Source organism: Dermacentor andersoni, chromosome 1 (genome assembly GCF_023375885.2).
Source record: "Dermacentor andersoni chromosome 1, qqDerAnde1_hic_scaffold, whole genome shotgun sequence".
NCBI classification, from domain to species: domain Eukaryota; kingdom Metazoa; phylum Arthropoda; class Arachnida; order Ixodida; family Ixodidae; genus Dermacentor; species Dermacentor andersoni.
The window spans coordinates 163,178,273-163,191,675 of record NC_092814.1 but is presented as its reverse complement, the minus strand read 5'-3'; the positions used below and the strand labels follow the sequence as shown (position 1 = coordinate 163,191,675).

The following is a 13,403-nucleotide window of genomic DNA, read 5'->3' as shown; positions in this document are numbered from 1 at the left end:
GTTGCCTTTCTTCACTTTCGTCTGTGAGTTGCCATCATTTATCATTTATTACTCTGTGATGCTAGCTCAAAAATAATAATCAGCCTGTACTGCTATTTCACTGTAGCTTTTTAAAAATGAGGCCATAAAATTTGCTTTGTAATTACTACAGCCAGGACCCTGCTACAGTCCTTCTTGCCTTTAATCTAAAAAGCTGCATGAATAGTACTTAGGGAATATTTATATTTCAGTGAAAAGTTCTTGGCATATGATGACTTGTTGAGCTTGCAGAGTGTTACTTTTGAGGCTGATTATTATTTATTTTTTTCATTGTTGCATTGTGTCTGCACAAAGTAAGGTGGTATAGGCAACCAGTGTTTTGCTGAATGTTCTTAATGTTTTTGTTCTGGGCGGAGCAAATACATGTACAAACATATAGGTGCAACATGTTTTGTTGTCATTTATACAGGTGGCTAGTCATTGTGTGCAAGCGGTCTCAATTTTTCTCTCTTTTTTTTTTGTTCTTCCCTGTAAAATAATGGAGTTCAGACAAAAATAACATTCTCACATAGAGCTTTTCACAAAGAGGGAGGCACTCCATTTGACACCCACAGCAAGCTACAGGCTGCCAGGCAGCAAAGGCTGCAAAGAAAAGATTACAGAGACGGTGCCAGGATATTTCTGTTGGGGGTCAGAACGGGATTCTCCATTTTTGTAGGAGGTGCATGAGGGCACTCCACCACTTGGCACTACATGGTGGAAGGAGGGAGGCGGTGGGTGAACAGGAGGAAGTATTGGGGGGTAGGCCACCCCATCTCGCCTCCTTTAGAGTGTCCCCTGGACGTTGGAAGTATGTTCTTGTTAGCTGTAGCTATTGGAGAGTGATATTGGCCAAGTAGTTGTCCCATTTGCCCATGTAAACCATATTTCTTACCTTCTAATTTTAAATTGAACCTTTCTTTGACTTGAATGCTCTGCATCAATTCCCAAAACAAGTTTTGCCCACTTTTGTGCGACTTTTAGTGCAAACCCCTAAGAGGGTCATTTTCAGACAAAGAACATCAAAACTTGGATGTTGAAGATAGTATGTGCTTTCTTTACAGGTGACATCCTGGGCACCTTGCTTGACATGAAAGCATTCCAGATTACATTTTACCTTAATGGGGAGCCCCTGCCTCCAAACACTCAAGTCTTTCAGAATGCCAAGTAAGTTGTTTTTGCCTACGAAGTCAAGTACACCTCCTGTACCTTTGACACCACATAAAAATTAATAATAATGAAAAAAATACAACAAAGATTACTGATTACATGTGAAATCGCACTTCCTTCTAGTTTGCTCTTCTAGTATATACATGACATATGATAATTTGCTCTAAAAGAGGCTATGTTGAAGTTATGCACTGAGCCAATCCTAAGCCCAGCTTAGGGATGGCTCACTGTATTCATCTGTATGAATACTTGGGGACAACGAGAAAAAGCAGGACATGATTAGACAAGAGCTCGTATTGTCTATTCTTGTCCTGTTCTTTTCATACTGTCCCCAAGTATTCACATAGGTATGTATCAACAACCCTTCTTTAAGCCCATGACTAAGGTTAGAAAAGAAGCATGACGATAAACTGTAATAATCTTACACTGCACTGTGCTCTAGTGCACTCTAAGCTAGAGAACAGCTCTCTTGTCTGGAACTGCCTGCCTCAATAGAACACATTCAGAAGAAATTCATCAAGATATATTGCAATCGGTACCTACACCGACATGTCTGTTTCTGGTGTGGAAGGATTGTGTAGCTCATTGGTATTGGTTCCCTGCCACAGAAGCGACTTGGCCATGACATGCACTCCCTGCACAAGCTAGTGCATGGGGCCATAGACTCCACTGCACTGCTAACCGCAAGCAGTTTTTGCCTTACTACTTGCTGTCGCAGGTCTTGCCTGTTTTATTAGTCCCACACTCTCCTCAAGAGTCCATTGAACGATGGACAAATCATGAATAACCACCTTGACGATAGATATATTCATATCATTTAATCACTTTTCTGAGGATGTTATGAACAGCATGGCTTATCTCTGTGTTAAGATACACGGGCGAGCTCTGTGTTGAGTCATCTAGAACCTTTCCATTTCTTCTACCATTCTTTTATCCGTCCTTTAATTTACTTCTCTTTAGGTTATATGTATGTGTATGTATACAAGGTGTTTTAGTTTATTTTTTATTATTTATTTACGATATCCTCAGGGCCAGTGGAGGCATTGAAGAGACGTCATTAAAACAGATGTAATTAAAGTTACATCTGTTACACACAAAATGAATGCAGTAATTATTCATGCAGCAAACAATGATCATATCATAAGTAATATTAGTTAAAGTGCTACGAAACAGTAAGTTATCATAGATGGAAACAATATTGGTGGGAAGGTGGTTCCATTGATTCGATGTGCGAGGAATGAAAGACTGCAAGAAAGTCTAAGGGTTAGATGTATCGATGCCAACTTTATGATGGTGATCGATGTGATGTGATAAGTAATGAGGTCGAAGAACGAATTTGTTATTCAGGGCAGAATGATGATATAGCTTGTGAAACAGAACTAAACGTGGTATTTTATGGCGTTATAATAAGGATGGAAGCTGAAGGTCAGACTTCATGGCTGTAATGCTTTTAGTTTGGCTGTATTTATAATTAATAAAATGAACTGAGTTATTTTATACAAGTTCTAAGGCATTAATTAAGTTTTCGTGACATAGATCCCATACAGATGACGCATACTCTAATTTTGGACGAATTAATGTCTTGTACAGCAATAACATTATAGAGGATGGAACGCTGGTAAAGTTGCAGTGTAGATAACCAAGCATGCGGTTAGCTTCGTTAATTACGTATTCTGTGTGGGTTGTCCAAGTGAGGTTGGATGAAATAAATAAGCCCAGGTACTTATATGAACTTACAGATTCTAAAGGAAAGTTATTCAAATAGTACATGTTCGGGGCATTAGTAGTCCTGGCTACACACATGGATTTACACTTACTAATGTTAAGTTTCATTAACCCTAGTTCTCACAAGTTAGCAAATCGCACTAAGGTCAATCTGAAGAGAATTTATATTATCAGAATTATTATCGTGGAAAATAAGTCATTGGCAAAGAAATGAATGTTAGAAGATATTTGAGAGGGGAGGTCATTCATGTAAATTAAGAAGAGTAATGGTCCAAGTGCAGATCCCTGCGGTACACCAGAGTGCACCTCAGAAAGCGAGGAATTAAGATCGTTAACTTAGACAAATTGCAGTAAGAAAGCATTGGATACATTTTAAAATGTTAGGCTCAATGTTAAGCTAACTAAGCTTATGAAGTAGCAGTTTATGACAAACCTTGTCGAAAACTTTGTCAAAATCTAAATATATGCAACCCACAAATGATCATCAGTCGAGAATCTGGTGAAGTTTTCAAGTGAAATATATGAGCTGAGTTTCACATGAGTATGACTTACGGAACCCATGTTGTGCTGGCGTAAAGAATAAGTTACAGTCAAGGAATTCTGTCAGTTTAAAGATTATATGTTCTAATAACTTACAGCATGTACTTGTTAGAGAGATGGGGCAATAATTAGTGGCAATGTTTTTGCTGCTCAGCTTGTAAAAAGGAACCACCTTTCCAATCTTTCATTCTGTAGGTAACGTAGAGTACATGTGTCAAGAGGTTGCTGAAATATCTGTGATGATATGTTGGAACTATATGCAGAAGTATTTTTCAAAAATTTTGCATTGATAGAGTCAAGACCGGGAGAAGAATGATAGTCAAGATTTTCAATAAGTTTAGCAACACTACCAACATCTACAACAACTGAGAACATGATTCCGTATTTGTAATCTTGTGGTTGAGGAAGGTGAGAACAAGGAGCAAGGGAAAAATTTTTAACAAATGTATCATTTAATAAAAATAGGCATTGTTCGTTAGAAACTTGCTACCAGAGGAGTCCTGTAAAGTAACTAAATTTTCAGGAGAAGGGTTAACTGCGCGCCAGAATTTACAGATATTTGTTTTCAACATAGATGGCATGAAATTAGGAAGAAAATACTGCTTTGTGCTTTTTAAAGCTGTTATGTACGTGGAAGAAGCTAGATTGTATATCATCCAATGCGAGTTAGTAGGTCATGCCTTAGCTGCCCGATAGAAGCATTTTTTTGTTATAAAGGTGTTTCATATGTGTGTTATACCAAGGGACGTGAAAGAAGTGATGGTGTGGTTTGGGACGTACCTATCAGTCAGTTCTTTTACTTTGGCTGCAAAGCTATCCCATTTAGCCTGAACAGTATGGCAGTGAAAGTTAGTCAGAAAAGTGTCTGAAAAGGCAGATAATTCGTTATTGATAGCATCGAAGTTGGCTTTCTCATAATCTAAAATTAGTTTTCTTTTTTTGTTGGGCTGGGGCAAACCACTCTGAGGATGAAGTTTAGTCGCGTGATCGCTTATACTGGTTAGAAAAGTCATATCTGAAGCGAAATTAGGTTGATTAGTCAGAACTAAATCTAGGGTATTTGCACCATGGAAAGTGGCTCTAGTAGGACATGTTACCAATTGTGATAAAGAAAAAACAGAATGCCTTGAAATTCATTAGCTTGGGTTGAAAAGGGTAATAAATTTGGAAAGTTATCAGTCCAAGTAATGTTCAGAAAATTAAGATCGCCCAGCAAAAACAAGGGTGATGAAGGATAGTGTACAAACTGTGTTAATGATGTCGTGAAGGTCATGATTAAATGTAGACTGATATAAAGAGGGGCGATAACATACACTGAAGATCAGTTTGACATGACCTAGCATTATTAATGACCAGACTATTTCTAGATTAGTGTCGATTTTGATGCGAAATGAAGGGATGCTGCATGAAATAGCAAGAAGGACGCCCCCGCCCCCTCCACGGGGGTCATTTCGATCACAGCGGTAGATTGTGAAGGGCTCGTGCATCGTGGAAAATTTCAGAATCCTTTATATGTCCAGGAAGCCATGTCTCAGCCAGAGCAACTATGTTTGCAGAACAAGAGTCAATTGCTGATGATATGGATGAAATTTATTAACTACGTTTCTAATGTTAGTAAAAAGAACAGAAGTGAGAGTTTTTGTGAAATGGCCACTACGCCTCTCGCTCACCTATCTAGAACCTTGATTAGACGAGGCAGCATCAGTATTAATGGTGCTGCCATTTGACCTGCTTTCGTTAACACTGTTGGAAGTGGGATTGTAAGTGTAGCACTTATGATTTAGAAGCAGTTTATTGTGCCGTAATTTAAATTATTTAGAGCTTTCCTGACTATTGCCAAGTTCAATGAGTTTTTTACAAGCGAGATGGGTAGAGGCTGAGACGTCTTCACTAACATTGATGTTGTTGGCCTTAAACTTGCTATGCGTAGAAAATGTGTTTTCTTTAATTTTGGAGTTGCCAAACATAATAACAATGACTGTACGACACCTATCAGGCAAAAAGAAGCCTAGTTGATGGGCGTGATGAATTGAGTCTACGGAAAAAGTATCTAGTGCCGAGTTTAGAAGCAATGTTACCTTAGATTCAGTTTTCTACCAAGATTCTTTAGCATCTGAAATATTAAAAAATTGGATTGTCTCGTCGGGATCGGTCTTCTAGTTCATAGATTGTTTACCGAAGTCTGAATGGCAGATAAAGTCTCAATCGTTTTAGTTCTTTCTTCTAGATCATCTATTCTTTTGTGAATACTTGCGATTTTGGTTTCCATGCTCTTCTGAGTATTTTTAATGGCTTTGATATCTACAGCAAGTTCAGTGTGATTTTTCGGAATTTGCAGTGAACGAGTGTGTACATCTTTCAGTATGCAAAAAAAAACATGTTCATTTGCTCAGCAGGATCATCCGGTAGTGAGTCAATTTTCGCAAGTGATTCAGATTTCGTGTTTGGATGAGGGTTGGATTCAGTGTCCCCAGAGCAGAGTAATAAGAGCACGGTAGATAAACACTCGCTAACCGTTCCACGCAACACCCATGGGCATGGGAACAGTAAAACAAAGGGGTCATCGCATTTCCTTGCAAATAATGGAATGGTTTCACATAGCTGCATCATACAAGAATGAGCGTTACACATCATGCTGCAAGGTCTGTCTCCATGCCCACTGAAGGTGAAGATGGCAGGTGGTCAACTTATGTCTTTCATCAAAGATGATGCCATGGTTGATGCGGTTGGCAGTCTGTAGGCAAGCACCACCAAGAAAACTGGGCTGAAGAAGGGCACTGCATCATTATCTTTGGTGGCGTTTCATGCTCTGAGAGGCATTGAAACATGTGTTGAAACACAGGATGATGTCGATGGCCAAATCACCAAGAGCGCAAACAGAACCTGCATCGTACAAGGATGAGCGTTAAGCATCATGCTGCAAGGTCTATCCCCATGCCCACTGAACTGAAATTTTATCATTAACAGAATATTTAAGAATTGTCTGTAATATGTAGCAAAATTTTACTTTTTGAGCTAGATTATTCTCGGAGGCAGACATTATTTGCACAAGAAATTAAAGTGAATATTTGACTGATGAACAAAGTTTTACTAATTAAGTTTTAAACTGATTACATTACGCCTCATATTGCAGTTTACGAATTGTAGTCGGTTACTTTTAAAGTCTGAGAACGAATACTGAGAATGACACCAGTTTCGAGATTTGCATTCCCAAAGTGTGCAACAAAATGCATTAGTGTTCCTGTAACTTTTGAGCTTCAGTGCATAAAAGTATGGTCGGCGGTGAATGGGAACAGCATCACCAGTGTTTTTTATCCAATGCTTAACAAGGGCCGTCTGACCAAGTGGTCGATTGTCAGTGTCAAATATGTCGCGGTAGGAAAGCAAAAGGCGATAGAGGGCAGCTGCTTAGTCAGGAGCGAGGGCCGGAGCGACCATGGGACGTAATGGGCCGTCGAGGTTCAAGGCATCCTGCGGGTAATCAGGAGGATGTGGAGACACGTCGGCTGTAAAAGCAGTGACGTGGTCGTCTGTCACTGACCGGAGCGGGGCCACCACTATGCCTTCAGGTAACACTTGCTTCGTCAAGCCAAAATTGATAATGGGGAGGCACAGATAATGGGAAGACACATGGGGAGTGTGGCACAGAGATGTGGCGCACCAGGAGGACACCACGAATAGGTGCGATGACATAGTCGCCATCAGGCACGGTTACCATTGAGGCCAGTTCGACGAAGGTTAGGGCTTTTGGAGGTAAGCGAACGAACGCTGTAGTGCAGAGGGTGCTCGGTTGTTCGGGGCGAACGTATGAAAGAAGAGGAAGCTCTAGGCACAGCGTACCAGTGGCCAGTCGATGAGGGCAGAATGCGTCGTCAGAAAGTCGAGCCTGAAGATTAGGTCATGAGGGCAACTGGTCAGCACGGTGAACAGGACTAGAACTTGGCGGCCAGCAATTCCTATGCGAGCAGTGCACATACCCCTGACGGCAACAGTGGCGCCATTGGCGACGCGTATGGCTCGAGTGATGGCAGGCGTAAGAACTTTTTTGAGGCGACGACATAGGTTAGTGCTCATTATGGACATTTGGGCTCCAGTATCAATTAATGCCGTCAACGGAAAAGCATCTACGTCTACTTCAATTAGGTTCATGTTAGTAAGGAGCGTCAACGGAGGATTTGTACAGGACGAATCCGATGCAGCAATATGTTTTGTTAAAAATGGAATAGTAGTTCATTTTTACGGCAAGTTTGCATATACTGTATCTTGTTTCAAAATTTATTCCCAGTTGACATGCCTTGTGAAATCACTAACTTCAATTTGTGTATCACAATATGTGTGCTAAAGTAATTAGTTTAAAAGCTAATTAGTTAAATTTGTTAATTCGTCAATTATGCATGTTGCCTTCCAGTATAAGTAATGTATACATTTCGAGTACTCCAGCTCAATAAGTGCATTTGTTCCAATTGCCAAAGGGATATTTAAAAATTCTGTTAATGTTAAAATAAAACACATGGTATAGTTAATGTGTATCAGGCCTGTGCTATTTAAATGCTTCATTGTTTTTCACTTTGTTTTGCTCCACTCGTTTTTTTGTTTTTTTGTGTGTGTGCTTATTATGCCTTTCTGCTGCTACATACACCATTCAATTCGCACTGTTGTGCATCGCACTAAAGGTGCCAAACTGTTTGTGGTCACATATTCAGTGAATAAATAAATGAATAAATAACTATAACAGTAAATGATTGGGCAGAGTAAAAACCAACACGAAGATTCAGCATTATGATACACTTCGAAATACATAGAATAATTTTTGTGTTGTTTAATAAACACCTGCTGGCCAGGAAAGCCAAAGTAATCTCTACTGCAAAACAGTCTAGTGTTAATTTGCAACACGGGACTCTAGCTGGCTTTTGACTGTAATTTGACATTTCCTCCCTTCATGTTATCTAATCCTAATAGAACTAGATTTACGGTCCATAATAACCTTCTGGTGCCTAAAATACGTGCCAATTATGGAAAAATTAGCATTGTTTTCTGATCTATTTCTTTATGGAATTCACTCACATCTGAACTGAAAGAAATAATGTCTATTTATCTATTTAGGGAGAAGCTAAAAATTTTTTTATTCAGTGTGTAACTTGCGTTTAACTTAGTTAACTGTGTGTTTCATAATGATTTTCTGTGTAATCACTTAAATATTTGACGCTGTCTTGTAAAGAGTAACATTCCTAAAGTGTTTTTATTATTGTATGGTTGCTTTATCACTTTTCTAATGTATTAACATAGGAGGTCCCGCCTGCAGGTTGTAACCTTGGGACATCCTTCTGTATATTTACCTGTATTGTATACTCTTACTTTTACCATTAATAAAGATTGATTGAGATTGAAAATTTTTGTTTCAGAGATAATGTAGGCAAGTTGTACAAAATTATTTAGGTAGTTTTGTGTTTTGATCACAAGTATATGTTACAGATGCTACGGTTGCAGAAATATTTGCCTGATGTTTCCATTCATTTTTCATCTCCATTTGTATACTATTTTCGGACATGTTTCCCATGCTCCTGTGATTGATATGAAAGTGGCCTAGCTGTTGATACAGCATGAAATCTTCTTTTAGCATTTTACACTAACCTAAATGCTTCTAAGGGTGATGTAGTAATTTTGAAAGGTGGTCGTATTGAAAAAATGTTTTTGTCAGAGGTGGGCAAATGCCCCCTTATCATCCTTATCATTTACCACCATTTGTTTCTCTCTGACAATTACCATTACACAGTTCTCAAGTATTTTTAGCCTGGTCCCGGGATCGAATCCCGGCCATGGCGGCCGCATTTTGATGGGGGCAAAGTGCGAAAACACCCGTGTACTTAGATTTATGTGCACGTTAAAGAACCCCAGGTAATCGAAATTTCCGGAGTCCTCCACTACGGCGTGCCTCATAATCAGAAAGTGGTTTTGGCACGTAAAACCCCATAATTCAAGTATTTTTTGCCTGTTTTCATATGGTGCACCTACAGCTCAAGGTTGGTTGAACAAAATCATACTTGTAGTCAACCGCTTGTTGAGTTCAGAACTTTTTTTCATACGCTTTTAGCAGTGCGATGAGCGAGAATAATGGGAACCGGGGAACTCGTGCTTTAATAACAGCCATATGAAGCGAATAGACAGTGAAGCCTAGAAAAGCATAGGGGAAAAGAACTCTTTCTTTTTTTGTTGAAATATATAGAAATTATTATGAATGAGGGTAAAATCTGTGATGAGCTTCATATTCTTAATAATCGAAAGTAAAGGGAAGTTATAAACTCCATGTTATGCAGAGATTGTGGGTCTGTCTCTCACTTGTGACAAGCTGTCTTTTAGTCTACTTCTATATTTTTATTTTTATTTATGAAGAATATGAAGCTTAGTTCAATGTAAATTTAGCCCTCATTCATAATAACTACAGTATTTCAATTTTTAAAGAAATGTTTATTTTCCCCTATACTTTATTTTGTCTATTCACTTCATATAGTTTAACAGTGCAGGTAATCTTAAACATTTTCTTTATAACCCGCCATCCAAAAATGAAAAAATATATTTATGTGTGTTATTAATGTTTGGCTGAAAGTTTATCAGGCACTGCTAGACTCAGCTGTCACTGTCAGATTACAAAAGCTTCCTACCCTTCCCACTTTATATGTTTCAAAATGCCTTTGCACACATGAACAGAACACACCCAGCATTAGCATCAACAATGGGCCAAGCCAGAAAGTGACACTGCTATGCATTTTGCTTGGTGCTTCTCAGAAGGAAATGTTCTTGCAGGGGCTGTGGGTGAACCCATGTGATATCTGAATGCAGAACCAAATGGTTATCTTTCTATGTGTTCTAGGCAAGTTTAATACCAAACGAAGTGTGTGTGTGTGTGTGTGGGGGTGAATGTGTGCGTACACATGCAAACACCTCAGCTTGTTATCAAGGCAGTGGGCTTGCATCATTTCTGAAAGCTTGCGTATCTTTCTTGCACCAGCACTACTCTTCACACTTATTCCAAACACTTTTCTCGCCTCGTCCTGCTCTGCTCCACACCAGAGAGCACAAATTGTAATTCTCTTCAGATTTCTCATCCCATTGGCATGCACGGGCAACATAAATCCTGCCAACGATTTTAAAAATGAAATTCTGGGGTTTCACATGCCAAAACCACAATACAATTGTGAGACACATAGTAGCGGGAGACTCCGGATTACTTTTGACCACCTGGGATTCTTTAATATGTACCCAATATGTGGCACACGAGCGTTCTTGCATTTCGCCCCATCGAAATATGGCCGTGGCAGCCAGGATTTAATTTTGCGACCTCATGCTTAGCAGCACAATGACAGAGCGACTAAGCAACCACGGCGGGTTCTGCCAAAGATTACTATTCTTGCCATGATGTAGATATGTCATGGGAACAAGCCTTGTCCTCCACTACTAAATTGATTACGAGTTCTTATCATCCAGTTTTCTTTTGTCTGTCTTAGATTACGTTTGCACAAGCATTTCGTCTTTTCAGAAGCCTGTCATAACTGGCATCTGAGCTTTAATTGCATCCGTTGCCACGAGGAAGCTCAAGAAAGGCTATGCTCAAAACTCTTAACGTCGCAAATCAGTAGTTTGTACATTTTATAAGGGGAAAGAAAAGTAGGGTTTCTTTACCTAAATAGCTGATTACTTGTTTTTTGCATGGATACGACATTGCAGAGTTAGGGAAACATAGTAGTAATTATTTAATGAAAGAAATGACAGATTGTGTTGACAAGTATAGTGACTACTTGCTTTTATCTGCTTCTGTGTTTAAGGCATAACCACAAAAAAGTAAAAGAGGGTATGAAGGGCCCTCGTTCACCTCCTCTGACACCCTGCCTGCTCTGCCTTGCTTGGCACCCTCTTCATGTTTTTGTCAATGCTGCTTCTTGCTTTGCCCTCACTTCATCACCTGAAAGTGATGGCACTGCTACTAAATTACTGTCAGGTTTCATAGTATGGCTAGAAGCCCTGCAAAAATATTACTTCTTTGCATTACCTGCCATGCCTGCCAGTATGTATGTCACATGTGGCGTGGCCTCTTTTTGATCAGAGGCTGCTGGTTAAACATCTTCTTGCTCGTTATGATACAGCAAAGAGTGGTTACATGTGGCAGGCAATGTCTCATGTGGCCCCTCTACATTGTCTGCTGCATGAAAGCACACCCTACAGATCTTGCCTGGCAGTCCCAGAAAGCAGGGAAAAGGAATTATTCATAGCGTGGCACTTAAGTGATTGGCACAAGTAATCTATAAATGCTGAGTGGCAGCATATGATAGTTAGGATGCTGTAATGAAAAGTCCATTATTAATAGTTCTTTACAGAAATGATTTATATCAGGCAAATTTCTGAAATAGCTGGATGTTTCCCAAGTACACTGCACTTAATATGCCAGTTGATTTTGTTCCCATACATGAAATATCTTAGTTTGGACATGAAAGCGTATTTCTAGGCAAAATGAAGTTAAAACATTCTAAATTTGTTATCTGTTCTTTTGTTGTCTCTTTTAATCATTGTGTTCATCAGCTTGCATGTCAGACTGTAATAGGAGCTGATGTCTTTTGTCAGGCTATATAGCCTTTAGCCTCTGCTCCCGTTCCTGTAAGCAAGCAGGACAAATAAGCTTCAGTTCAATTCAGTGATCCTGGAAATGAAAGAAATGTGGTTAAACCAAAATATTGTAACGGATACGAAAGGCAGGTACAGGAAGAAAGAAGACGAAGAGAACAAGGAGTTTGAGAGGCCGGACTGCGTTACGATCATCGTCCATCTCCTGTCAATAAAAGCATTTCTTCACAGCTCTTCGTAACAGTTGTGGTGGAAGGTGCGGGGTAATCGACACCCGAAGACGGAGGCTGAACCACAAGTTCTTCGACGGAGACATCGCCTTGCTGGACTCCCACCAAATCCACCGGAGTTGAATATGTCCCACGATGCAGACGAACAACGACCAATTCCAACTGCTGCGCCGACCAGTTCAGTTCTACAACTGAGAGATGCGCGTCCCTTCGCCGAAAGATTGGAATAAGACGTCGAGGAATGGCTCCTCCATTATCACCGGATGAGTGCCGCCAACAAGTAGAACAGCGCTTCTCAGCTTTCGAATGTCGTGTTCTTTCTAAAAGATACTGCGTTGGTGTGGTTTGACAATCACGAGTAAACGTTCACAACATGGGGAAGAATTGTTTCGGAAATGAAAGAGCGATTCGGCGACTCTGCGATGAAAAAGAAAAGGGCAGAACAGACGCTACTGCAACGCGCGCAAGTGCCAGGTGAAACCTCCACGACCTACATTGAGGCAGTAATAAAACTGTGTTGGATGGTGGACTCTGGAATGTCTGAAGAAGACAAAGTCGGGCACATCCTAAAAGGAATTGCCGAAAATGTTTACAGTTTCCTCATCGCAAAAGACAACCTGGCTTCCGTTGCCAACATCATTTGGCACTGTCACACTCTCGAGCAACTGAAGATGAGGCGCATCACGCTAAAACTTGGCAGGCTAGCCAGTGTGACAACAGTTGCAAGCGTAGACAGCAACCAGCCCCTCGATCTTGCATCAACGATCCGACAAATAGTTCGGGAAGAGCTCAGCCTGCACGCGCAAGTGACACACCCAGGCACAGACACCCATAGCCTCCGCCTACCACCAGATTTCGAGCCAAACATGGCATCCTTGACTCCATATTCTGCGGTGAGGGGCATTGAGGATTAGGAACTCGCGCCCCGACAGCAGCCACATCTCTACGACAGAGGCCCTACTTATGACGCTCAGCCACAACGAGAACAGCCGCGTTTTTACCCCCGAGGCCCTGCGACTTCTGTCAGGCCGTGACAAGAACAGCACCGACCCTACTACCACAGCATGACTTATGACCGATATAACAGATTTCAGCGAGCAGCAGAGA

The 13,403-nt window shown here is 40.4% G+C and overlaps 1 protein-coding gene across 1 annotated transcript in view; it reads left to right on the top strand.

Annotated features, from left to right (window-relative positions):
- The window catches only part of LOC126547355 (RING finger and SPRY domain-containing protein 1-like), a 79,742-nt gene that overhangs the window by 40,110 nt on the left and 26,229 nt on the right, over positions 1 to 13,403 (top strand). Inside the window, exon 12 of the mRNA XM_050195334.3 lies at positions 1,083 to 1,185. Coding sequence (XP_050051291.1) covers positions 1,083 to 1,185 — 103 coding nt within the window. The remainder of the gene's footprint in view (positions 1 to 1,082; positions 1,186 to 13,403) is intronic.